The sequence below is a fragment of the Microtus ochrogaster genome, chromosome 1 (assembly GCF_000317375.1).
Source record: "Microtus ochrogaster isolate Prairie Vole_2 chromosome 1, MicOch1.0, whole genome shotgun sequence".
Taxonomy (NCBI): Eukaryota; Metazoa; Chordata; class Mammalia; order Rodentia; family Cricetidae; genus Microtus; species Microtus ochrogaster.
The window spans coordinates 34,713,843-34,740,140 of record NC_022009.1 but is presented as its reverse complement, the minus strand read 5'-3'; the positions used below and the strand labels follow the sequence as shown (position 1 = coordinate 34,740,140).

Genomic DNA, 26,298 nt, shown 5'->3' with positions numbered 1-26,298 from the left:
TAGCAGCTCCTCTGCAAATAAACTCTATTATTACATACAAAATAATCCTGAATTCTGATTGGCTGAGCAGAGAACATGACACTCAAAAGAACTTTCTATTATTTACTTCATGTGTTAGGAACTCTGAAGAGCTACTCCATAAACTAAGCAAGTATGTTCAGTTGCTTGATGTAAAATTCTGTTTCCTCTGATAGCATTAGATGACAGCATTACCCTGGCATTCTCTACAGGGCAGGCAACTAGACTCACAATCACAGACCAATCTCTTAAAATTGACCCAGTAACCCACTTCAACTGTGCACCGTTATAAACTGAGGGACAGTGGTGGCACAGCTCAGTAGTGGAGCCTGCCTAGGACAGAGGACCCTGACTCATTCCTCAGCACCACTTCAAACAAACAATCAAAATGGTGTTACTTTTAAAACAGAAAAATAATCTCTGTTGCTTTGGATATGATATAAGCTTCTCAAATATTTTCTCCCATTTTATGGGTACTTTTTTGGACAACTTCCTCTGAAACAGGTTTTTATTTTGTAGCCTAATTTATTTCTTCTTTTGCTTCTTGTGCTTTGGTATTCTTAGGAACCACTCCCTAATTCAAGGACATGTATTTATACTTACTTTTTTCCTTAAGAGTCTTATAACTGGCATTGGAGAGATGGCTCAGAGGTTAAGAGCACTGACTGCTCTTCTAGAGGTCCTGAGTTCAATTCCCAGCAACCACATGGCGGTTCACAACCACCTATAGTGGGATCTGATGCTCTCTTTTGGCATAAAGTCAGACATGCAGATAGAGCATTCATATATGTAAAATAAATAAATGTATTTTTTTTAAAAAATCTTATAATTATCTCAACAATGCAGGTCTTCTGATTCATTTTGAGCTATTTCTTATATATTTGGGAAGATCCCCAACATTTTCATTTTTCATTCAGACGCGCAGATGACTCAGTAATACTTGTTAAACAATTTTATTTATTTATTTATTTATTTATTTATTATTTATTTATTATGTATACAATATTCTGTCTGCATGTACAACTGTGGGCCAGAAAAGGGTACTAGACCTCATTACAGATGGTTGTGAGCCACCATGTGGTTGCTGGAAATTGAACTCAGGACCTTTCGAAGAGCAGGCAATACTCTTAATCGCTGAACCATCTCTCCAGCTCCCTAAACACTATTCTTTCTTCACTGAATTGTTTTATTGCACTTGTTTAAAAACAAAACAAAACAACCCATCAACTGATGAGGATGCATGGCTACCTGGACTCTGGTACTGCCCCTCAGTGTATTTATAACTTCATCAGTAAGGCTCATTATGCATTTTCTCCAGTATTACTTTCAATAGTTTTGATTCCTCTAGATTCTATTTCCAGATGAATTTTAGCATTCAAATGGCTAATTTTTACAAAAAAACAAAGTAGGGAGTTTCCATGGAGACCAAGTTGAAATTATTATTTTTTTTTTTTTCGAGACAGGGTTTCTTTGTGGCTTTGGAGCCTGTCCTGGAACTAGCTCTGTAGACCAGGCTGGTCTCGAACTCACAGAGATCCGCCTGCCTCTGCCTCCCGAGTGCTGGGATTAAAGGCGTGCGCCACCACCGCCCGGCGAAATTATTTATTGACTTGGACAGTTGCTATTGTAAATATTCAGGCATCTGTACTGGCTTGCCCTTGGAGTCCCGATGGGATACATCATCAGCTGCAGCAACTGAGAGCATCTCCTGTGCACATTCACTGTTACCTTTTTAAGGCCTTGTCCATCTCCCATCTCTTTCTCTCCTTTCTGTCACTCTTGTCCCCAAGGACTAGTCTCTGCCTCCCCACCCGCCTCCTCTTCCAATAAACCGCCTATCTGAGTCCTGTTACATTGCATATCTTCTCTTTGCAGCATTTTAAAATAAATTACACCAGCTACCTTACTGGCGATTAAGTTTTCCAAATCATTTACATGGAAAATCTTTTAAAGCTGGAAACAATCCTTATGAGGTATCCTAGTCCTAAAAAGTCAAATACGACATTTTTTTCCATTTGTAGACATTAACTTTGCATCTTCAGATATGTGTGTTTCATAGAGGTCAGGAAATTACTAAGGAGCCATGGAGAGGAGCTTTGAAGGAGGAAGAAGAGATAGAATGGACTACTATAAAGGATTAAAGTGAAATAACAGAACAGGAAGGATTAATGTGGAATAAAGGAGCAGATGGCAAGGTAGAGAAGTATGGGAGAGATAAATGACAATAAAGACCTTTCAAAAAAAGACACATGGAAATCTCTATCACTATGTTTGCTAGCTCAGAGTTAAAATGAAGTCACCTTGTTAACAAAGCAATGCTCCTACTCAACACCAGAGACTAACAAAACTTGGTGCCAGGAATGAGTTACTTCTTTTGGAGTTACTGGCCAGTAACATTACAGGTTATTGTCAATGCTCTTAGCTACTGCCCAGAACTTGATGGTAAGACCCTATAGCTGAAAATACCACATTCTTGAGTCACAGGACATGATCAAATTAAGTTGGTTCACATCTCAAGTTTTATTCTTCCTGGCTAGTTTCATACCATGCATCAAAGGAGAAAAGTAATCAATTATATATAAACTCTGGAAACTACAACAATAACTAATGCCTGGCAAGACATGCCTATGGGTGCAAACAACATGGGAGTAACCAATTACACTGCTACACTGGTTGAGATACTGAGCCCAAACCAGACCAAATTCCAGCATGGAGAGGGAGACTAAAATTATAGTCTTTGGTTTGCTAGTCAAATAGCTACAGATCATAATTACAGAAAAAAAAAGAGTGGGTGATGGCAGCGCACACCTTTAAACGCAAACACTCAGGAGGCAGATGCAAGTGGAGCTTAAGGTCGGCCTGGTCTACAGAGTTCCAGGACAGCCAGGGCTACATTAAAAGAATCCTTGTCTCAAAAGACAGCTAACTGTTAAAGCAAACATATAAAACAATCGTTAGATAAATATCATTATTTACCTATAAATATAACTCTTTAAATTTTAATTCAAATAAAAGACAGCGTACAAAACTTATAAGGCTTTGAATTCTAATAGCATTCAAGATCACTTAGCTGACAGATACATCCAGATCAATGTTAAGAACAGCATATCCTTATTAAGAACTATCTGCAAACCAGCTCATTTGCCAGGGCAGCAAGCTACCAGGAAGACAACATCAGGAGAGTGGCCTAACAGAGGTCACACAGAAACAAGGTACTCAATAGCCTAGCAGATGACCCTTGAATTGCTTGTGGTACCCATGCCAGCTTTACATACAAAACTAAAAAAACTCTTCCAAAGAGTCCCATAAAAAGGTCCATTAGCAGAGAAACCTGAATATTTTAATACATTCTTTAAAATAATGGTGAAGCAGGTAAGATTATTGTTATACCTATTCACAGATTAGGAAATTAGGGCAAAGAAAGGTTTGTATCAGCTAGTAAAGGGCAAGGCTTGGATTTAGCACCCCAAAACTTTGCAATTACTATGTTCCTGTACTTGTCTCTATGACCTGTTAAATGGAGCAAACAGTTATAGAACTCCATGCAGTATACTGTTCAATGTATATATGCATGTACGTGCATAAGCACACACAGAATACCACTCAAACATCAAATGTTCATAGATGTGAAACTGCTTATAATACCACATAATACAAAACTTTTCGATGCTTACCTTCAAGCAGGGCAGTTGAGAAAAGTGGGCGTGAGTTTCCTTCCTCAGAACACAACACTCCTCTTTAGTAACAATCTTCCAGTGCTTCCTGTCCAGTAGGACATATCAAGTACACAGGCGCCCACCTTATGATCATTAATGACTTCCATTTTCTCAACTTTACATGGTGTGAAAGTAATACACACTCAGAATACACTGCGCTATGACTATATGCCTATTCTTAGCCTACTGTTAAGTATAAGATAATCTCTTATAATGTTGGGCAGCTGAGGCATTAAGCCATGTGTTTTATGATGGTGTCTGATCACAAGTGTAGGCAGTTAATGCTGTATACTTACAGTTACTATTCTACGTTACACTGAATAGAAACCCTGTATCAGGTAATTTTGTCCAATCAAGATTGAGTAACACTAAGTTATCTGAACAGGTTAAAAGAAAGCTCCATATGTGGGGCTGACTGATCCTAAAGCCTCACGCAGACACCCCACCACTGAGACGTAACCTCAGCATTTTCACTTTTCATTCTGAGACAGTCTTAAGTTGCCCAGGGAAGCACTAATTTGCATGCCTCCTACTTTAGCTTCTCAAGTATCTGGTATTACAAGCACGCATCACCAAGCCTGCCATCTAGGCGAACTTTTTTTTTTCCTTCCCCTGAGACAGGGTTTCTCTGTGTAGCTCTGGAGTCTGTCCTGGAACTCACTCTGTACATCACGCTGGCCTTGAACTCACAGAGATCCGCCTGCCTCTGCCTCCTGAGTGTTGAACCACCTGGTTCAATTCTACAAGGAATTTATGACAAATATTTTCAAAAGACATAGGTTTAGCTGGGCACAGTGATGTACACCCTTAATTTAACCCCAGCACTAGTGAAGCAAAGACAGGTGGGATCTCTGAGAGTTTGAGGCCAGCCTGGTCTAGATAGTGAGTTCTAGGACAGCAAGAGTTACACAGCGAGACCCCATCTCAAAGAAAAAAAGATAAAGAAAAACAAGAAGCATGGGTTTATTGGAATAGAACCCATCACATATTTGAAAGTATTTGCATGTTCATTTACAGTTATTTCTTCTGGAGAGCCCATAAAGACAAAGCAAAGCACTTAAACAGGAACACATCTCTAAATGTAGCACTGTATGCACATTATTCCCTGAGATACCAAAGAAAATATTAAAGCTTCAATTAAATTAATAATACTTAATACTAATAGTAATACTATCACTTTTAGATTACTATGCTCAACATCACAATGTATACATTAAGATATATAAGTATATATACTCTAAAATGACCACCGATATTGTACAGTTAAAAAATATGATCATTGATTTAAAGAAGGAAGTGAGGGACAGGATCATAACAGACAAGGTTTCAACAACCCCCGAGAGTAGAAAAAGATGGGCAAATACTGGCTGCAGACATAACACAAGGTCTCAAACGAACTTCCTGAGGAGTATAGACTTCAAAACAGAACAATGACATAATTTTCATATACCTGCTGGAGAAAAGGGATTTTTGGTGGTATGGTGGGGGGTGAGTATGAAGATGAGGAACTAGAAAAGAGACAGAGAGATACATGGGAAATAGGGTATCAGAGGGGAGTGACAGGGAGGTAGCCGATAAGGCCAAGGAAGGCGCTGGTGGAAAACTGGAGTGAAAAAAAGGACCACCAGGGGGTTTTCAGTAGAGGAGCAGTGATTTCTGTACAAAATAAGGAAGAAATGATGTAATTTTAATGTTAAAAATTTAAAGAGAATGAGAAAGAAGGCACAGATTTGGAAGGCCATTATCCCAATAATCTAGGCAAGTCATAGACAGCAGCTGATAGAGTAATAACTGCAGAGGTAATAAGTACATATTTTAAAGACAGACAGAACAAAACTGTGTTCTGGACATGCCAGCATAACTATACCCATGAAGTCACAGCGCTGCTCCAGTTGCCTGTACAAGATTAATCCAATAACCATTCCTGACAGAAACAAGGAGTGGTTCACAAGCCCTGACTCCTAGCTGAAGAGCTACTGAGAAGATAATGGTTTCTGAGGGAGAGTCACTTTTCTTTTAAGAGTATGACCCCTGGTACGTAGGTTGACTAACTTTCAGGAGATAATCTGCCACCTATTAGTATACAGGCAGCACAAATTAGAACCAGTGGGCTATTTAAAACAAAAAAAAAACAAACAAAAAGAAAAAGTTGGGAGTAGAATATGGGAGACTTTGGGAAAAGAATGTAGATTAAATACAATAAAAAAATACAGTGTATGCATCTCTAAAAATATATTTAAGAAAATGTTCAGTAAAGACACCGAAGATACCAATGCCCCTTTACATATGACCTTAATAGAAAAAGTGATAAAAGAAACACACTTCAGTCTCTTCTTTTGTAAATGGAAAGAACAGGTATGGAAGTAGCAGAGAAGCAGGCACACCCAAAGGCCCATTAACACAGCTGTGGAAGAGGCAATAATGGCATCAGTACTGGGCAATAAAGATGGGACAGAGTGGGGAGACATACCAAGTCACACGATAGAGTTGCACTTTGGTATGTAGAAGCTTGGGTGGAAAGAAGGTGAAAGAAAAAGGAGGCAGTAGAAATAAAAATGAACAAAGAAGTACAACAATTAGTGAAAGCTACTGTTTTCAAGGCATCAGGCATCGAAGCCAAACCAGCGCCACCAAGACAAATAGGAAAAGACACTGCAACAGGATGCTAGGAGGAAGTTTCAAGGAAACTTGAGATTTTAAGGTAGAGGAATAGGAGTAGGGACAGCAGACAGATAAAGAAAGGCTAGAGAGATGGTTTAGCAGGTGAAGGCATTTTGTGCCAAACCAGATAACTAGAGCTGGAACCACAAAGCCCACATGTGGAAGGAGAAAACCAGCCCCACAGGCTCTAATGGACCTTTACAAGCGTGCACTTCCAGACGCCTACACATTCATTAGACAAACACATATTAACGGATCTGTAAGTAGGACTATTCTAATCCTGAGAAAAATTTTTACTGATTAAGGCTGGGGATACAGTTAAGGCAGTTCACCAACAATCTCTCTTTTGAGAACATTCAGTTTTTCATTATAAAAACTTTAAAGTGTCTGAAAAGAATTGAGTTCTCTACAAGATCTCATTCTTTGTGTACACAATTTGTCACTTTCTTCATAATGTAACTAATATTCCATAAAACATATTTGAAAATATTTAGTATCCCAAGGATAAAGTGTAAATAAAATGGTTAACTCTTACCTTGAATTTTTTCTGTACCATCTCCTTTTGCTTCCTCCTCCTTAACAGGAGGACTTATTCTGGGGGCCCTGCTTTGCCCCTGGACCATTTCCGCTAGCAATTCTTCTTGAGAAGTTCGAGTTCTGGGAGCAACTGGAAGTGTCTGTTTCTGTGGAACTTCACATAAAAACAAAAGAAACAAACATATAATCATGGTTACTACTTCAGAACGTCACAGTTAACAACACTGGAATGCTATCCTTGGGTTCAGATTAGTTATGGAGTTCAGAACAAAGAAACTAGTTTTTCTTGTAATATTCCCAAGAAAGACATTCAAGTTATTTGCCTTGCTTCTATGTAAACAGCATCTAAAGCTTGAGTCTCAGCACTAAAGAGGTTGAGGCAATGGATCTACAATGAGTTCTGGACCAGACTGAACTACATAGTGAAGGCCTGCTTCAAAAACCCAAAACAAAAACTATATGTCACAATACAATTTATCACGTATGTAGTCATTTTAAATCAAATGCAGTGACAGGGTCATACAGTGATTTCAAACTGTAACGTAAATAAGTAAAGAATGTTTCAATGCTATTTTTTAAAAGTTCTTTTGCGACAAGGTCTCACTATAGACCAGAAAATGAAATGAAAATGAAATTTATGCCCTGGCAATGCATGGGCAGCTCGTATATGGAGGTTCTGTTGAACTTGTCCATAGTGGGTTTCATATTGTAAGTTGATGAGGACAATCAGGCCTCTTCCTCAAGAGGGCACCAGATCTTATTACAGATGGCTGTGAGCCAACATGTGGTTGCTGGCAATTGAACTCAGGACCTTTGGAAGAGCAGGCAAAGCTCTTAACCGCTGAGCTATTAGGCTGGTCTCAAATTCACTAAATTGAAAATGATCTTAATCTCTTGCCTCTATTTCCCATGTGCTAGGATTACAGGCATGCACAACCAGGCTTAATGTTATTTCTTAAAATGTGGGAATCTCCAACTACTTTCTAAATTTCCTTTTTAGAATTATATGTCCTGCCGATATGTATATATGTGCACCTACGTGCAGGCCTGGAGCCTGTGCGGAGGTCAGGAGAGTTATGGATGGTTCTGAGCAACGAAATAGGTACTGGGATTAAATCCAGATCCTCTGGAAGAACAGCCAGTGCCCAATCATCTCTATAGCCTAATAGTCTACTTGTGAAATAGTTGGAGAGACAGTTGTTAAGAGTACTGGCTGTGATCTAGAAGAAACTGTTAGTAATAAATTTATGCTATACAGGATCTACTAAACTTGCTTGGGTAGTAAGCTGCACAAAGAAGCTCAAGGAGAGGTACCACCAATATAACTCAAAACTTAGTACACTGATTAGACTTGTTAGAAGCTGTGGAAAGGACAATTTTATACTTGTAATTAAAATTTAGGTTTGTGAAGAAATATTTCTATTATTGTTTTAGTGAACAATTTGTTCACTAAGATCCTTGTTTTGTGGCACATAGCTCTAATCCCAGAACTTGGGAGGCAGAGACAGGCAGGCAGATCTCTGCTGGGTTCCAGGTCAGCCTGGTCTACATAATGAGTTCCAGGACAGTCCGAGCTACATAATAGGAATCTGTTTCAAATGAAACAAAACAAACAAAAAAAACTTCTCCCTAAAAGATTTGTTCACTAACATGCTTCCAGTTACCTCTACTTCCAAAAACAAAAGGAAATCACCTTAATTTACAACCTGCCCTTAGGCTCATCCCCATTTCAAAGAACAGGTCTCGAATAGCAAGCACTGGGAACTGAGTAGCATTCCCCATTAAGTTGCAGACTGCCATCAAGCCCTGGTTCTTTCCAGGAAAGGTTTAATTCTGCCATGGGGCAGAATGACCCTCAATAACCTGCTATGGGAGAATGGGACACAGACACAGACACAGACACAAAACACTGATATACTTAAGTAACTGCGACAATACTTTTGCTGTGTAAATTTCCCATTTGTCCAAATGGCCAGACTTGTATGCAGCATGTCTAAATTGTTCAAAGTGTGACTTAGAGGCGGGAACTGATGAGATTTAAGGATGACAGCACACACAGAATGCATAAGCCTAAGGCATAGCTATAAAGCTAGTAAAATGTTCTGTTTAAAGCTGGTCCCATTTTGTGCATTAGCCAGAAAGAATACAGACCTCCTCTATTCACGCTTGAGTATCTGGCATGATTACTCAGTAGGAAGGCATATTAATTTCTGTACAGATGCTCTCTCTCTCTTTTTTTTCCTTTCTTTTGGTTTTTTTAGACAAGGTTTCTCTGTAGATTTGGTGCCTGTCTTAGAACTAGCTCTTGTAGACCAGGCTGGCCTCGAAGTCAGAGAGATCCGCCTGCCTCTGCCTCCTGAGTGCTGGGATTAAAGGCGTGCGCCACCACCGCCTGGCTCCGACAAGGACCAGAGTTAAATTCCTAGCACCCAAATGGTGGCTCACAACCATCAGTAACTCTATCTCTAGGGGAGCCAATGCACTTTTATAGACTCTAGCAAAATACTCAAAAATGTGAAGAAGAAAAAAAAAGTGTACAAAGCAAGGAATGTTAAGGTCACGGGAATTCTCTAAATCATTATTCTAAGCAATTGTCACTGCTCTCCCAGCAGAAAGTAAAGGCAGACTGTTAGAGCACACGCTCGTCTTCTCCTGACCACCCCAAATCTATTTAATGCTGTATGCTCAAGTTTAAATGAGGGATGAGGAGAAGCAGAAGGTGAGGACCAAGAATCATTTACTTCGCTTCCAGAAAAGGTCATGGGTGACAAAGGGCAAGTACAAAAAAGCTCTAAGAATGTCCACCAAATTCACATAAAAACTTGTATTTCAGAGTTGGCAATTTCTATCACAAAATTCTCCACTAGCTTCAGCAGATGAACAAGTCCAGAATGCAGCAGAAGCACAAAACAATACTGACTGCCTTGCATTTTAGAATGAGTCTTCTGTAAGAAAGTTTTGTTATAAACACTTGACACCAAGTATGTGACCCCAAATGATTTTAGTGCTTCTGTTATAATTAGGGTAAAAACTAACAATTCTCTGTTTTACATTCTATTGCAAGGTCCCATCAAGGGAAAAGAGACTGGTCTATTTATATAGTAGTTTTAAAGAAATTTCTTGTTTGGGTCTGGGAGTGTGGTTCAGTGGAACAGGGCTTTCCAAGCATATGAGTTCAATCAGCTGCATAGCAAGAGTAAACAAAAAATTTCTCTAGTTTCAGCAACTTGTTATTGTCCAATTTAGTTCTTTTCTACAAAAGCACATACATAATACAAGCTAAATGTTAATAAGAAAGCCATGAACTTTCTCAAAATTCCCTGTATAAATTCTGGGTATTATCTAGTTTATGCATATGAAAACAGAGCTCCAAGAAAGAATTCCTCTGACAGCCTCTCCAACTGCTGAAACCTCTAAAGCCATTTTCTGGAAGACTTTCCTTCTGGCCTTTGTATCTGGCAAAAGCCTTTTTACTTTAAACATCAAGACAAGCAAGATCAGTCTAAGGAAGCAATCTCTTACTGGTAAAAACAGACACATTGAAATTACCTGCAGAATAGTTAGTTGTTTTTGTGACAGACTCTTGAGCTTCAGAGATAGCCTTCAAAATTAGGTTCTTGTTAGCTTGTTTAGAAGGTGGAAGAGAAGGTCTAAAAGAGTTTTTAAAAAAGGTATTTTTGTAAGTTTTAAATTTCAATTATTTACATGCTAACCTTCTATTATGCTGTTACTATATAGCTTCTGTTTTAAACAAAGAATAGTTTCTAGAACATGTCAATTAGATTGGAACCCTATAGCTTTTTAAAAAATGATGCCATATTAACATTTTCTCCCTCATTAATTTCTAGTCTTTGCAATTCTCTCCAATTTTAAGCAAGTCATTTTTCATTAATAATTGTCTCTCTCAAAACCCAAAAACTGTAAGACATTTAGTGCCAGGGCACCTATCTAGCTAGTATTAGCATGCAGTCCCCAGGTTTCTTCCCCAACACTGCCCAAGCCGCAAAAAACTCTTGCAGCCACGTCAAGCAGTTGAAGATTAATTTACAGCTATACCCAGGTACCTCCTCTCAGGCTTTGCCGGCACCGACACACTGCTGGACAAACTCCCTATCCGGGAGCCATAATCCTCATCTTCCTCCTCCTCTTCTCCATCATGACTGAATCTTTTTACTTTTACAACTGAACTTACCACAGGCAACTTTCTCTTCCGAAAGTTTTCGTCCTATAATGAGATACATTTAAGCTTATCTTGCAGTGAAAACAAAGTTCTATCACAAAAATATTTGTTTTCATTTCTTAAAGATGACTTTAAGACTTGAAAGGGCTGGGTTTCTTGTAAACAAAGGAAAATATCTCCTCGAATAGCTAAGTCAAAAGAACTTTCAATTTATTTTATAATGGTTACACACAGCACTGTTAGATAAACTATTCAAACTGAGTTTTTTTGGTTGCTTAAGTCTAAAGGACTTATCTGCATAGATATCAGAAAGACAAAGAACGGTAAAACTAACTCAAATTGCTAAAATTACAAGGCACATGTGCATGACATAAAAATCCCTATACAGAGCCAGTCCAAGAAAAGACACTATTTAAAATAAATATGCAATGTGTTTAGTTGCTTAGGTTATATCTGGAATCAACAACTGTCAGTTTCTAGCCTGGTTAAGCAAAAATCTATATAAAATCTATACAAACCTCAATGCTCATCTTATCCAAGTTGTTTCTGAAGAAGGGGCTGTAAGTGTCATCTACGCTGCTCAGCACTTCTGGTTCACATAAGCGTCCTGCTTCGTACACCTGGCTGCTCTGCACATCCAGCTGCGTGGCAGCGTGAGTACTGTTTTGCGGCTGATGAAGTTGCAGCCTGTTTATATGAGTGCTTGTGTCTGCATTTCTACTTGCGGGTGGTCGATAAATTTCAATAGAAGGGCGAGAAGAACCATACGTAAGTGTCACTGTAGGTTTTTTCTGAGATAAGGGATTCTCCTGCACAAAATTAAGGTCTTCATCAATGAGATCATCTGGTTCTGGCTTGATATCGATCACATCTTCAGAGGGTGCTGGCTCCCTCAGAGGTTTCACTGTTGACATTAGCCGGGTTGAAGCTCCATCATCATAAGAATGTCTAGTAAGACAAAATAAAGCAAAGCATTTCAACAAAACCAAAGCATTATTATTCTGAAAACTTCAAAGAATGTTTACTCAAAAAAATTTATTGAGAAAAATATGGAAGGTTTTTTAATATTCAAACTGTTTTCAAATCATATCCATTAATTTTTCTTTTCTTTCTTTTTCTGAGACAGTGTCTTCCTATGTAGCTCTGGCTAATTTAAGGTCCATCCATCTGCCTCTACCTCCCAAGTGCTGGGACTAAAGGTTTGTACCAGGGATGGAGGGATGGCTCAGTGATTCAGAGAACTCTTATAGATGATCCAGGTTTGGTTCCCAACACTCACACTGCAACTAACAGCTATGTGTAACTCCAGTTCCAGTGGCTCCAAACCTCTGAAGAACCCCATGGGTGCTACAAGAGCATGGTACACAGACATACATACTGGCAAAATACTAAACAAAAAAAATCAAATAAAAAAAAATAAATGCTTATACCACCATTCCTAGCCCTCATACTTTAAACTTTTATTTATTACATTTAAAATAAAAAAAAATCATATTCTGGTCACCATTAGTTTATTCAAAAACTTGCTCAAGATTTGTTATGGTCTGAACATGGAGGGGGCTGGGGAGATGGCCAGAGCACTATCTGGTCTTCCAGAGGACCTGGGTTCCATTCCCAGCACCCACACTGGCTTATAACCATCTGTAATTCCAGTGCAAGGGGATCCAATGCCTTCTTCTGGCCTCAAGAGGCACCAGGCATGCACAGGGTTCACTGACATATATGCAGACAGAACACCTATGCACATAAAAACAAAATAACAAATCTGGAATGTCCCATACATGCTCATGTGTTAAGTACTAGATCCCTAGTTCACTACGCTACTTTAAAGGCTATGGATCCTTTTAAGACTCAGGGCCCAATTGGTCAACATAGATCATGAGTGTCTAAGAACAGACTTTTGCTGATAACATCCAACCCAGGTTCTGGTTTAGGTTTCTTTGCTTCCTCGTTCCCTCTGATATTAGGAATCTCTCTCATATGCTTTTGCTACCATGAACTCTATCTATCCTGCTTCCACGCTGTGAGGAACTGAGAGCCTTCTGAACTCTATCTATCCTGCTTCCACAGCTGTGAGGAACTGAGAGCCTTCTGAACTCTGAGCCAAATACAAGACGTTCCAAATACAAGATTTTGTAACAGCAACAAATGACAAGAAAAGTAACTAATCTGTGATCATTTCACTATCTCCAAAAATTGCTGAAATAGGAACTAATGGACATACTATCTAACATAAGTATCACATTCACACGCCTATCTGACCATAGCAGACACTGGACTTTACCTGACATTAGTGGATTTCTGTTCCTGCGAACTTGTAGAAACTCTGGAATCTCTTTTTTCAGGCCTAGAACTAGAAATAGCAAGGGGAGGGACTGCAGCTTCGTGCCGTCTCTCATCTCCTCGACTAAAGCTGCTCTTGTTTGAAGGCACGTTACTATCAAAGATGCTGGTGTCTGAAGACTTGAGACTAGAGGGCTCTGGAAAGAAAATGCATGACCTTGGTAATCTTGTTCTTATCTTTCCCTTCTCTCATCACCAATTCAAAAGCAATAACGTAGAAAAGAATTTTTTAAAGTAATAACTTCAAAGTATTTTTTTGTTTGTTTGTTTTCTTTGGTTTTTCACGATAGGATTTCTCTGTGCACTGGAACTCACTTTGTAGACCAGGCTGGCTTTAAACTCAGAGATCCTAAAAGGACCACCGTCCAGCTGTTTTCTTTTTTCAAACAAAACAGGTCTCATGAAGTCCAAGGTAACTGGATATACCACCAAGAATGACTTTGAAGTTCCATTCTCCTGCTCCTACCTCTGGAGTATTGGGAATTCTGGGCACGTGTTACCATGGTTGTTTTCTTCAGTGCCAGAAACTGAACTCAGGGATTCATGTGTGCTAGGCAGGTACTCTACCAACTGTGCTACATTTCTAGTTCCTCAAACATGGTAGTTTAAAAAGCAGTTGGTGTTTATTAAGAGATTTTAAGCACTAGGGGATAAAAGACAACTGAAAACGTGGGGGATGGGGTCCTTAAAGGAGAACTGCCACAACAATAAGTAACATTTATCATTACTACTACTAATAATTGAGGTGGGAGTGTCATATATCAATCTGTTGATTTCATTGGTTTAAGCAATAAAGAAACTGCTTGGTCTCATAGGTTAAAACATAGGTGGGAGGAGTAAACAATAGAATTCTGGGAGGAAGAGGAAGTGAGCTCAGAGACTCGACAGCTCTCCTCTCGGGGCAGAAACCTCAGAGAGACGCCATGCCCCACTCCCGGGCAAACACACACGATGAAGCTCCGACCCAGGATGGACGTAGGCTAGAATCTTCCGGGTAAGACCGGTGCTCACAGATTATTAGAGATGGGTTGATCGGGATATCAGAATTAGCCAGTAAGGGCTAGAGCTAAAGGGCCAACCAGTGTTTAAAAGAATATAGTGTCCGTGTAATTATTTCGGGTAAAGCTAGCCGAACCAGGCGGCTGGGGTGCTGGGGACGCAGCCCCGCCGCTCCTATCACTACAAATAATAATTTATTATGTTATTACTATTTTGCAAGAGGATCCACATGTTTTAAATACTAGGATAATATTTGTGTTTTCTCATCTCATTCCAGATTACTTTTAGTTGTTGAATAGCATCCCTATATATCATAATAGTTTATCTGACTTATTAAATGACTGTAGATATTAGACCTTTAGATAACTTTCAATTATAAAGCAGTGAGGTCTCTTAAAGGTTAAGGTTTGGGCACATTATAATTACTTCCTTTTGATACATAACGCAGTCTTGCCCATTATTGCCAAATCACATTAAGTTTAATGTTCTTACAATTCAGATGAACCACACCTCTTAAACTGACGGATATTCTTCCAAGAGCAGCATAAATAACTTTAAAAAGGAAAGGATCACATGCTATAACAAGCAAAAATTTTAAAAGGCTCTCAATTTTACAAATCTTACCAGTTGTAACAGAGCGAAGTTTATCTAATACACCATGGAGCCTAAAAAGACAAAAAACAAAGCCTCCCTTAATAAAAATTTTAATTGCCACTCTAAATCTGACATTATATTCAGGTTAGCTCTTTTAAGGCATTTAGTAATACCGAACTGGACTTTCCATCTGTACATTATTTTTTTCTTTAAAAGGCCTTACAATAGGAGTGGGGAGGGGCTGGAGAGATGGCCCAGCAGTTAAGAGCACTGGCTGCTCTTCCAGAAGACCCAGGTTCAATCCACAGCTCCCACATGGCAGCTTACAACTGTCTGTAACTCCAGTTCCTGGGGAATCTGATACTGTCATACCAATGTACATAAAGTTAAATAAATTATTAAAAAAAATAGGGGTGGGGAGGCAGCTCAGAAGCAGAGCAGCTTCTGTAAGTCCTAGAAACTTGATCTCTAGCAGTATACACACCATTCAAGCACTCTAATACCACTGACACACACCCACAGCTCTCTTTTTTACTTCTTGAGACAGGGTCTAAGTTGCCTCAGCTAGCCTTGAACTCACGAACCTCCCTACCTCAGTTTCCCAGGTAGCTAGGATTACACGGCATCAGCAGAACCAGAACAGAATGTTAAGAACACACACAAAGCCCTGGGTTCAATCCCCAGCACCAAAGAAAAAAGACAAAGACATTATCTGACAAGTCTTGATTTAAAAAAAAAGTCATCTTGTTTTCTAAGGACTAAAGACTAATACAGCTAACAGTAAAATAAACAACTATCCCAAACATAGAATACTGCTTGCCACAACTGTTTTACTTGTGTGTGTGTGTGTGTGTGTGTGCGCGCGCGCGCGCGCGCGCGTGCGCATGGGCGTGTCTCACACTCGCCCTCCTTTCTCACCCTCTCCACAGGGTTAAACTAAGGATCATGTTCCAGTAAGCACATGTTCTACCACTGAATTATAAACACCCTAATCCAGTGGCTAATATTTAAACTATTTACATGGCTTCTTGAACAACGTAATTCTGAGAGGTTAAAAAAAAGTTAGTAAAGAATTTTAAAATATGCTATCCCATTTTACTCTATTATTTTCAAAATTAAGCACACAGCTACAACCTTGCTGTAACACACTCATCTTAATAGTTTTATAAAAGACATACTTGCACAGCTATCCTTTCAACACCCTCTCATAGACACCAGAAGTCTCCTACTGCTCCATTTAGAATCTCTTCACATGCCAGTTTCCTCATGAACACAATTATCTCAGGTTTTCAAAAAAAAAAAAAAAATTAGGATGAGGAAAAAAAAAAAAAGAGAGAGAGAGAAAGACCTTAGTGTAAAGTTAAAAAACTGACATCAAAAACAAAAAAATCACAAGAGTAGCGCTGGGCAGGGCTGGGTGCAGGTCCAGGTCCTGAAGCTGATTCCCAGAGCCCATGTAAAAGCTAGGTGTTGAAAGCCACCAGCATTTCAAGTAAGGCAGAGACGGGGTGCTTGGGATAAACTTTCTAGGTAGACTAAAAGTAACCGCTGAGCTCTGGGTTTAGTGAGAGACCCTGTCTCAATAACTAGAGAGTGATCCAGTGAGACACCCAACATCACATTCAGTTCTACAAATGCGCGCGCCACACACACACGTGCATGCACACACATCCGTGTGTATCTACACAGGTAAACAAACACAAACCAAAAACCAATTAAAAATCAGGATAGTCTGATTAGCATTAGTGAACTGATGAAAGTGAAGCACCAACCAAAGAGAAGACACAATTCCTTGCATGAGGGCATGTGGAACTGTAGTTGGAGCAAGGTGAGACCTGATGTTAAGTTAATGGTATATTATGAAATCTGTCTTAAGCATTCCATTAAGCCATCTAAGAAAGAACCTATGAGGCCAGTCTTCTAGCTTAGCTCAGATGGGCTGTAAACCCCAAGTGATCTAAAGGTTTAGTCAAAGGTCAGCTTACAATACTTATGAAACAAATTCCTGAACTACTCATGACTTTAAAGAAAGAAGTATTCACAGTCATAGTATAATCCCCTCAGTTAAGAACACCATCATCTGAGAGGGTATATATACACAATGAAGCAGTGTGTTAAACACGTAAGGATTACTGTACTCTTAATGTGCTCCAAACTATGCAATATAAAGCAGAAAATTCTGCACAGATTTTCAAAATAGTGTTGCTGTAAGAGCCATAAGGCATACAGCTGCCAAAACACTGTGAAAGTTACTCTTTCCCTGAGAGTCAAGATGTGAACAGGCACCGTCTCCCTTAGTGCTTCCTACTCAAATTAAGTAGGGTAAGTGCTCACTCAGTTTTGCTCCATCATCATCTTTCACTGTAGCTGATGGGTCTTAAGTCAGTGGGCCTTCTTATGAGTATCTCCTTACCTGTCCTCAGACAGCATTAATTATCATTCTTATGAGTATCTCCTTACCTGTCCTCAGACAGCATTAATTATCCTTTCCCATTCTTGCTCTACCTTAAGCCTGATAACTGAAGCTGGGCTTCTTAAACTTAATATTATGCTTATTCTCAACTAAGGGAGTGTGTAGTTTGATAACGGGTAGTTCAAATCATAAATATTTTATATGAAAATATAAGTTTGCTTATTTGAAATTTCAAACTGTAAAGATGATGGAGATATTTGTCAAATGAGGACATGCATGTGTCAGGAACAGCCAGCTTAAAACAAAAACAAAAGGAAAAAAGTTATCCCATGAAAGCCAAAAGAAAGCCTAGCTCACTGTAAGTGGTTGTGCTGGGGAGTGTGGGGAGGGGTGACGGGAGGGGATGGTGAAGTGTAGAAGGCAGTAAGACAAACCCACACACACACATCAAGGCGCCTTCGGTGCAGGCATATCTGTGAACACTCTGATGCACCAGCAAAGTTATCCTCACAAGTACAGAGAGCAGGTGACTTACTATTTCCCACTGACAGACGGAGAAACCTCCTGAGGCTTGTGCGGCACAGCCCACAGAATGCCTCTCCACAGTGAACCTCACAAGACTGCGGAGCACTCCTCCTATACAGAATATCAACTCTAACTTTGCTCTGAGGCACAGATATTCAGAAACATACCATACGGTGAATCGAATTGTGTTGTTCCCTAGAAACAGGGACAGGTCCTCTGTCATTTGGTCCTGACTTTTCTTGTTGGCCACCATCACCATAATGTAATCGGGAAGTTCTTCATCTAGTTAAAAGGAAAAGTATACCAAACTTTTAAGTGTTTCCTCAATATTTGTTTTTTGCTCAAAATCAATGTGCTTAAAAACAGAGAAGCAGCCTTGAGAACTGGTACTCACTCTAACATAGGCTGGACAAGGAAGCTCAGCTCCCAATTTCCCCCTTTATGCCAAAACTACTTCCCTATTAGAAGGCCAGGAATTGGAGGAAACTGCATTTCCAGTGATAAAATTAGGCATCCTGGGTCACAGAATCAATTGAGAGAATGTACCAGTTTTTGTAAAAAGTCTTCTCAATGCTCATCAACTTCAGACACTTTTAGAAGGTACAATTATTATCCCAATAATTGTATTGTTTAGTTTTCTGTTCTTACACAGTACTTTCATTAGAGAATATGCTTCTGCTTAGTAAAAGTAGGCTTCAATTACTCCATGTAATAAGCTTCCAGCATCATACACACTAAAACTACACAGAACTCGGTAGTATGTACAATGCCAAGAGTTCAATTATTAATATCAAAGGAGGGAAAAAAAGCTAAAAGGCAATTCAACTTTTCTTCCGGGCAGTGGCAACCCTACATAATGACTGACAGTAAAAAGCCCAACTCTTCAATAAAGAAGCAAAGTGATGAGGAAATTAATTCCTTTCTGAAAAAAGTAGGTGTCTATCTGCCCCATCCCAGACGTATGGCCCATGGGAGGGTCAGGATTCTTTCTCCTCTGCCCTCTCAAATACTGAGATTACTAACATACACCGCCACATCCAGCTTCAAACATGTCTTTATTAAAATTTCCTAAAGACTAAAATACTCATGCCTTCTACATAAACAGAAAGGAAGGTTCATCTGCCAGACAGCTGTTTCAAAGGAAAACATCTAGGGATTGAAGAGATGGCTCAAATGTTAAGAGCACTGGCTGCTCTTCAGAGAACCCAGGTTCAATTCCCAGTACCTACACAGTAGCTCACAACTGACTGTAACTCCACTTTCAGGGGGGTCCAACATTCTCACACATACATGCAAGCAAAACACCAATGCATACAAAATAATAAATCAATCATTAAAAAAAAAGAAAACATCCAAACTCCAGGACAGAAGCAGGACAAAAGAGAAGGGAGTATTTCATGGAAGCATGCAATAAAGAAGGAAATGTAAATAAAGTGACCAAGTATCAAAAAAGCTCCCATTGTAATTGTAATAGATAAATTAATCTTTATTTATATGACATACCTACTATGATCCAACACTACTAACTCAGAAAGTGTGAACAGACAGGACTACTAAGACACTTGGGCAGACAAGCTATTTTTCCTCTCACAGTGCCAATGAAATGACTGCCATTGTATCAACTTGTATTTTCTTAAATTTCACGAGATCAGTGGGTGTCTTGGTATGGAATGGGAACCAAAAAAAGGGAGAAGAACAGGTTACAAAGCCAAAGGAGCTACTGAAAATTTGGGAAGGGAGAGGACTTAATGATTATTTTTTTTTAAGTGGTGCTTGGATTCAAGCATGCACACAGTGTTAGACAGTCTCCAGTGAGCTATACCCAGTCTAGTAGATTTGACTGGTGATGTTTTGGGTATATACACATTAAAACATGGCAAATATATTAATAAGAAAACATGTACATTAAATATGTGCAATTTAAACTATCAATTATTTCTCAGCAAAGTCTTTAGAATTCACATATTGTATTCTGAGTAGACAATACAATGAAAATTAAGAACCTAATGCAAAATTAATATGTGACCATAAACTTTTTATTCCTTGACAGTCCAGAGAGACCTCTTGAATTAGCATACTGGAAATAGAGGGCAGCAGTAAAAGCTAAGAAGGTTTAGAGAAGCTCTCCTCTGGAGTGTGACTAAAAACTGGACTGTTGCTTCTTGAAATAACACCAAATTAACGGATGAAGCCGATGCAGCAGGGGGGCCTGGAAGACTCAGAGGCCATGGTGGCTTGCGCAAAGGATTCGGTAGTGGTCTTAGGGGCCACAGTCATGGTCAAGGCCACATGGCTCACGAAGGTAAAGCCGAAGACAAGGAGTCTTCACCAAGTTGGGCCACCTGGTTAAGGATATGAAGATCAAATCCCTAGAGATCTACCTGTTCTCCTTGGCCATTAAGGAATTCGAGATTGTTTTTTCCTGGGAGAGTCCCTAAAAAGGATGAGGTTCTGAAGATCACGCCAGTAAGAAGCAGATTAGGGCTGGCCAGCGGACTAGGTTCAAGGCTTTCGTTGTTATTGGGGACTGCAATGATCACGTTGGTGCTAAGTGTTCCATGAAGGTAGATCCGAGGAGCACATCATCTTGGTCAAGTTTTCCATTGTTCCAGTATGGAGAAGCTGCTGGGGAACAAGACCGGCAAGCCCCACACTGCACCACACAAAGTAACAGGCCGCCGTGGCTCTGTGTTGGTTCAACTCATCCCTGCCCCCAGAGGCACTGCCATAGCCTCTGTTCCTGTGTCCAAGAAGCTACTGATGATGGCTGGTATTGATACTACTACACATCAGCCAGGGGCTCAACTGGCACCCTGTGTCACTTTGCCAAGGTCACCTTTGATGCCATCCCAAAGACCTACAGCTACCTGACACCTGGTATCTGGAAAGAGACTGTAATTCACCAAGTCTCCTTATCAGGAATTCACTGATCAACATGTGAAAACCACACCAGAGTCTCTGTTCAGAGGAACCAGGCTCCAGCTGTGGCTACCACATAAGGGTTTTTATATAAGAAAAATAAAAAGTAAATTAAGTCTGTTTAAAAAAAAAACAACAAAAAACACTGGACTATCTAATGCTGCAGCACTGAGCGGCTCCACACAAGCACAGGTGAGACCCCATTTGCTTTAAAGAACGGTGGTTCTTTGGACCCCACCCAATACTTTGAAAACAAACACTCAAATAATTATTGAAGAACTGTCTTCATAACCTTCCAGAGCTCTGGGACTCTTTTCAGGTATAAGAAACGTGAGAAGCTGGGACTAGTAGTGGTGTGTGACTGCAACCCCAGCAGCCAGAGACGGAATCAGGAGGATCGGTTGGAGGCTGGTACAAGCTACATCATGAGTGGCAAGTCAGCCTGAGCTACACAGTATGAAACCCCACCTCAAAGAAAACAAAAGTCACCCTGCCCCACACAGTGAGGTATAGCCAACTTCAAATAATAAGGTAACTAACTGCCAACATTAAAAAGACCATGCTTTATTTCAAAGAATGGGAAGATGATATCTGTTAACTGATAGTAAACACCAGGCCCTCTGCCAGAACCCATCATGAACTAGTTAGCTCTAAGGAATTTCCAATTTTGGGGAAGGATGGTATTAAGAGTTTATGGGAACCTAGGGTCAAGTAAGGGGAAGGAGGGAAGGCGGGACCATCCATCCTTCACTAACAGAAGCACCAAGGACCCCCAAACCTGAGCCCCTGATGTTCAGGCTGCTACTGACAGGCTCTAGAGCAGCGCTCTCCCAGAGCAATACCACCGCCCCAATTCTACCAGTATTTTCAGAAACAAATGCAACTATAAGGTAATGTTTTAAACAACAACAAAATTGTCTTAGAATTTCTAGTGACAGGAATGAGCCTGCCTCAATGAACAGGAGCTCATGTCTCACACTGGCCATTGCTAATCTGCCACATGGGAGGTAGACCTCTCACATTAAGTGTTACATGAAAGAAACAAACCTAAGAAAGTCCAGGTTCAGCTTCATTTTTCATGCCCATGAGGAGTGCAACAATCCTGAAACAAACCTGGAATCTACCTATCAACTGTAATTCATAAACTAGTAACTCTTAGCCTGTTCCGTCTCAGGGCCCTTCTCTGGTTGATGTGAATTTTTTTTTTTAAAAATATTTATTTATTATGCATACAATGTTCTGTGTGTATGCCTGGAGGCCAGAAGAGGGCACCAGACCTCACTACAGATGGTTGTGAGCCAGCATGTGGTTGCTGGGAATTGAACTCAGGACCTTTGGAAGAGCAGGCAATGCTCTTAACCACTGAGCCATCTCTCCAGCCCCGGATGATGTGAATTTTATCTACTAATATTAACCACATGAATTTAAAATGGAGAATTTTAAAAGGATTTAATTATTAATATACCAATTACATGATGGTAGCCAAATTATATTAACTTAATAGCTTTTTGAAAACTAAAGTTTCCCAAACAAAAAACACAGCTCTAAGGGTGGTATTGCTTTCTACTTCTACAAATCTCTTTGCTATCTGGTCTAAAAGATAAATGAATTCTAAATCTCTGTTTATTGCGTCTAATGTGTGATCAAGTTGTTTAATATTGGGAAATGTAAAGAAAATCTAGTCCTACACGTCCGTAGTTGGGAGTATTTTAACAGCCTTTCTAGATCTCATGGATCCATTCAACAACTCAAGGGGCAATTTATTAGCTATGCAGAATCTAATACACCACCAATTAACTCTTTGTACTGTTGCAAGGAAATCCACCTAATGCATCATTTAACTTTTGCATGTTTAATAATATGTACTGGTCACCTGGAAAATACTAGTTTACTGAGCTGGTGAACCAGGATATGTTGATACATTTCCATGATATGAAGCCACAGTGTCGCACCTCCATATTTTCATCAGAAAAATCTTCCCATTCTGGGAAGCTCTCCAGTTCACAGAGGTAAACCCAAACTTTCATTTTCATTTGAAAGTTCAACTTGTCATTGGCAATAAAAAAAAACTACTGGCTTTTTTTTTCATATTTACCAAATACCTAAGTGCAACAAAACCAGTTTATCACTTCTTAGAAGGTAGAAAAGTTTCCACTTCTGTGATAGAACAAATGATATTTGATGAGGAGAGTGTTTATTTCATCTTACAGCTATGGTCCACCATCCAGGAAACTCAGGGCAGGAACTAAAGGCAGGAACCTGGAGACAGGAACTGATGAAGAGGCTATGGAGGAGTGCTATTTCCTGGCTTGCTCTGCCTGCTTTCTTTCTTTCAAGTTTTCTAAGACAAAGTTTCTCTGTGTAGCCCTAGCTGTCCTGGAACTCACTCTGTGGACCAGGCTGGCCTCTAACTCACGGAGATCCACCTGCCTCTGCCTCCCATGTGCTGAGATTACAGGTGAGAGCTAGCTTTCTGCCTGCTTTTTTTTTTTTTTTAAGCACCCAGAATCACCAGACCAGGGGTAGCATCACCCACAGTAACTGGCCCTCCTACACCCATCAAGAAAATGCCCCACAGCCTTGCCCACAAACATGTCTGGTGGTGGCATCTTCTCAATCTGGGCCTCCTCTTCCCAAACAACTCTAGCTTGGATCACGTTGACATGCTGCTAACACAGTCAACTGAAAACCTTGGCTCAAAATCACTGATGCCTTTTCTAAAACAGGCCTATCAGCCCAGAGTGCCACTGCTTTCGAGCACTTCTGTGTTCGCACAATCAAATCCTAAAAGGACGGACATTCTGGAACTCACTCTGTGTAGGCTAGGCCAGCCTGGAGCTCACAGAGATCTGCCTGCCTCTGCCTCCGCTCCTGAGTGCTAGGATTACAATCCTGGGCCACCACCTCCCAGTTCAGAAGCCAATTTTAAAAACATTATATCAACTGTTTCATTAGTAACATTCTAAATGGAACTGGTTTCCTTTTTTAACTACAAGAAGTAATCTAAGAATTCTAGGACAACTTGGCGTGACTGCCCTTTAAACTTGGCTTTCTAACCACTGCTTTCATGTAATCCAAATGAGAACACAGCGCAAAGCCGAGCCTTGTAACTATTATGACAACAATTTTTGACTCCACAGGCTTGTAAAGGTCTCCAACACCTAGGTTACTCACAATTTACACCTGTAGCCACTAGCTGTACAGTCAGACCAGGCCTCTTCCTACAACCCGGTTCAAGTATCCAAAGCCTTTGTTTCTATTTGTACAACGGGAAACATTACCACTTACATTTAGTGGTGACTTACTGTATATATGAACAGCTACACACTGTCCAAAGTAAACTCGTTTTAAGAGAGTTAAAATGAACTTCGCAGTCAGGTTCGAGTAGGAAGAACATTAAAAAACAAAACAAAACCCTAAAACATAAAACTCACTGAACCAGCTCTGTGGCAAACGCCAGAAGCATCAAGTGTTCATATCTAAGATGACAGATCTGAAATTAAAGGTCATGACGAAAGTAACGAGAGAAACAGAACAAGATTCGAACAAACATTATGAGTTTAAAAACGACTGCCTCTGCGGAAGAAAAGGCTTAGGCTATTTGAAAATAATGCTTTAGACAGGACATGGGGGTGGAGCTGGGTGGGGACTCGGGGTGCTGCTCGGAACGGTTCAATGAAACCAGGGAATCTTCAATTTCAAGGTAGACCACCCAAAGAGCCTTGGGCAGACTCACTCAGATACATCCAGTCAGTTGCAAGGCCTACATTGTATTTAGGCGAATGACAAGAACCAACTTACCCACGTAAGCTCCTAATTCTTGCAATTTCCCCTTAATGGCACTCTGGGGAGGAAAGAGGGAGAAAAAAAAAAAAAACAGCAAAGATGCCTGTGAAAACCCCGACAGGAGAAAGCGACCCCCCCACCCCGCTCCCCGCCCAGGAAGGTGGGGGAGGGGACGCCCGACCCCCGCGCGGCGCTTTCCACAGCCGCCACCCCGGTGGCTCCCACGGGCCCGCGGATGTCCCCCCCAGCGGCTGCGCCTGCGCCCTGTCAGAAGCGGCCTGCGCCGAGGAGACGCGGCAGGCCGGGCCCACCCGCCCCGTTACTCCTGGCAACCGCCCGCTCGCCCGCTTGCCGACGCGGGCCTCACCCGGATCTTGCGGCTGATCTCGGTGCCGATTTCCATGGCTCCGCGGCGGGCGGCCGGGTCAGCACTGCGCGGCGCTTCGGTTACGAGGAGCCCGCCGCGGGCTGCCACCCTGCAGCCTGACCCGCAACCACCGCCGCCGCCGCCGCTCCGCCTCCGACCGACCGAGCGCACTGCGTGTCCCCGCCCCTGCTGGCGCCCCCGTGCAAGCTCGAGCCAGTGCGCATGCCTTTGCGCGCACGCGTGCGCACGAACGTCCCCAGCCGGTCAGGGACCTGTGCTCCGGCGCCCTCTGCTGGCCGCACAGAGAATAACGGCGTGCAGGTAAACCGGCTTCTTCTATGCCTTCCTAAACCAGAGGAACTTCCTTTCTTCCCTTTCATGATTTCTAACTGATTTTAGTCTCCTACAGGTTATAAGGATGGACAGCGCGAACATCATGGGTCTTGATCTGAGTTCAAATCTAACCTCAAGTATGGGATCGATACAGATTGTTAACTCTTGAACTTTTCATTTTCTTCCAGGAAAAAGACTGTTTTCTAGAAGATGTACTGTCTGTCGTTAGATTTGGTGAGGTGGAGGGGCAATATCCGGAGTAGCAGCAGAACCCTTCCAGCATGCCTTTAATTCTAGAGGGTTTTTGTGGTTGGTGGTGGTGGTTTTTTTTGTTTTTGGTTTGGTTTTGGTTTGGTTTGGTTTTTCGAGACAGGGTTTCTCTGTGTAGCCCTGATAATCCTGGAACTCTCTCTGTAGACCAGGCTGTCCTCGAACTCAGAGATCCACCTGCTTCTGCCTCCTGAGTGCTGGGATTAGAGATGTGGTCACTGTAATTCTAAACATCCTTGCTCTCCTGGCTTTGGTTTTGGTTCTGCCCCTCCCCCCCCCCCCCCAAACCACCAGTGTGCTTTACCCAGGATGAATCCTCCTTCTGCCCTTCCTCTCTGAACTGCTTCTTTGGAGGACACTTGTTTCCGGGACTCCCCTATTTGTTGTTAGCAATCAGCCTGCTAAAGGTAACGTGAAGAGTGGCAAGTAGCGCCCTCTAGTGTTAGAGATGGGGTGCAGGCCTGGGATAGTGGGACTCTAGCCCTACATGTATCTGAGCTCCTTGGGCCTAAAGGTTAGGGTTGCAGCTTCCTTCAGGTCTTCAGGCCTTGGCTGCCGTTACAACTCTCAGCCAGCCGCTTGCCACTCTTGGCCCTGGAGATCCCGACAATTCTCTCAAATTTTTTTTTTTGCGACC

The 26,298-nt window shown here is 41.0% G+C and overlaps 1 protein-coding gene across 5 annotated transcripts in view; it reads right to left on the bottom strand.

The window, feature by feature from the left end:
* Positions 1-25,229, bottom strand: part of Zc3h14 (zinc finger CCCH-type containing 14) — a 42,985-nt gene extending 17,756 nt beyond the window's left edge. For 2 of the 5 annotated variants that reach the window (XM_005343433.3, XM_013346047.2), the window contains exons 1-9: positions 25,059-25,229; positions 24,707-24,749; positions 18,154-18,268; positions 15,079-15,119; positions 13,397-13,592; positions 11,631-12,060; positions 10,997-11,157; positions 10,482-10,582; positions 6,931-7,086 (exon numbers count right to left, since the gene is read on the bottom strand). In XM_005343433.3, the coding sequence (XP_005343490.1) occupies positions 6,931-7,086; positions 10,482-10,582; positions 10,997-11,157; positions 11,631-12,060; positions 13,397-13,592; positions 15,079-15,119; positions 18,154-18,268; positions 24,707-24,749; positions 25,059-25,094 (1,279 nt within the window). In that variant the 5' untranslated portion in view covers positions 25,095-25,229. The remainder of the gene's footprint in view (positions 1-6,930; positions 7,087-10,481; positions 10,583-10,996; positions 11,158-11,630; positions 12,061-13,396; positions 13,593-15,078; positions 15,120-18,153; positions 18,269-24,706; positions 24,750-25,058) is intronic. The other 3 variants (XM_005343436.2, XM_005343435.3, XM_026780627.1) reach the window with 3 other exon arrangements.
* Between the last annotated feature and the right edge of the window lie 1,069 nt (positions 25,230-26,298).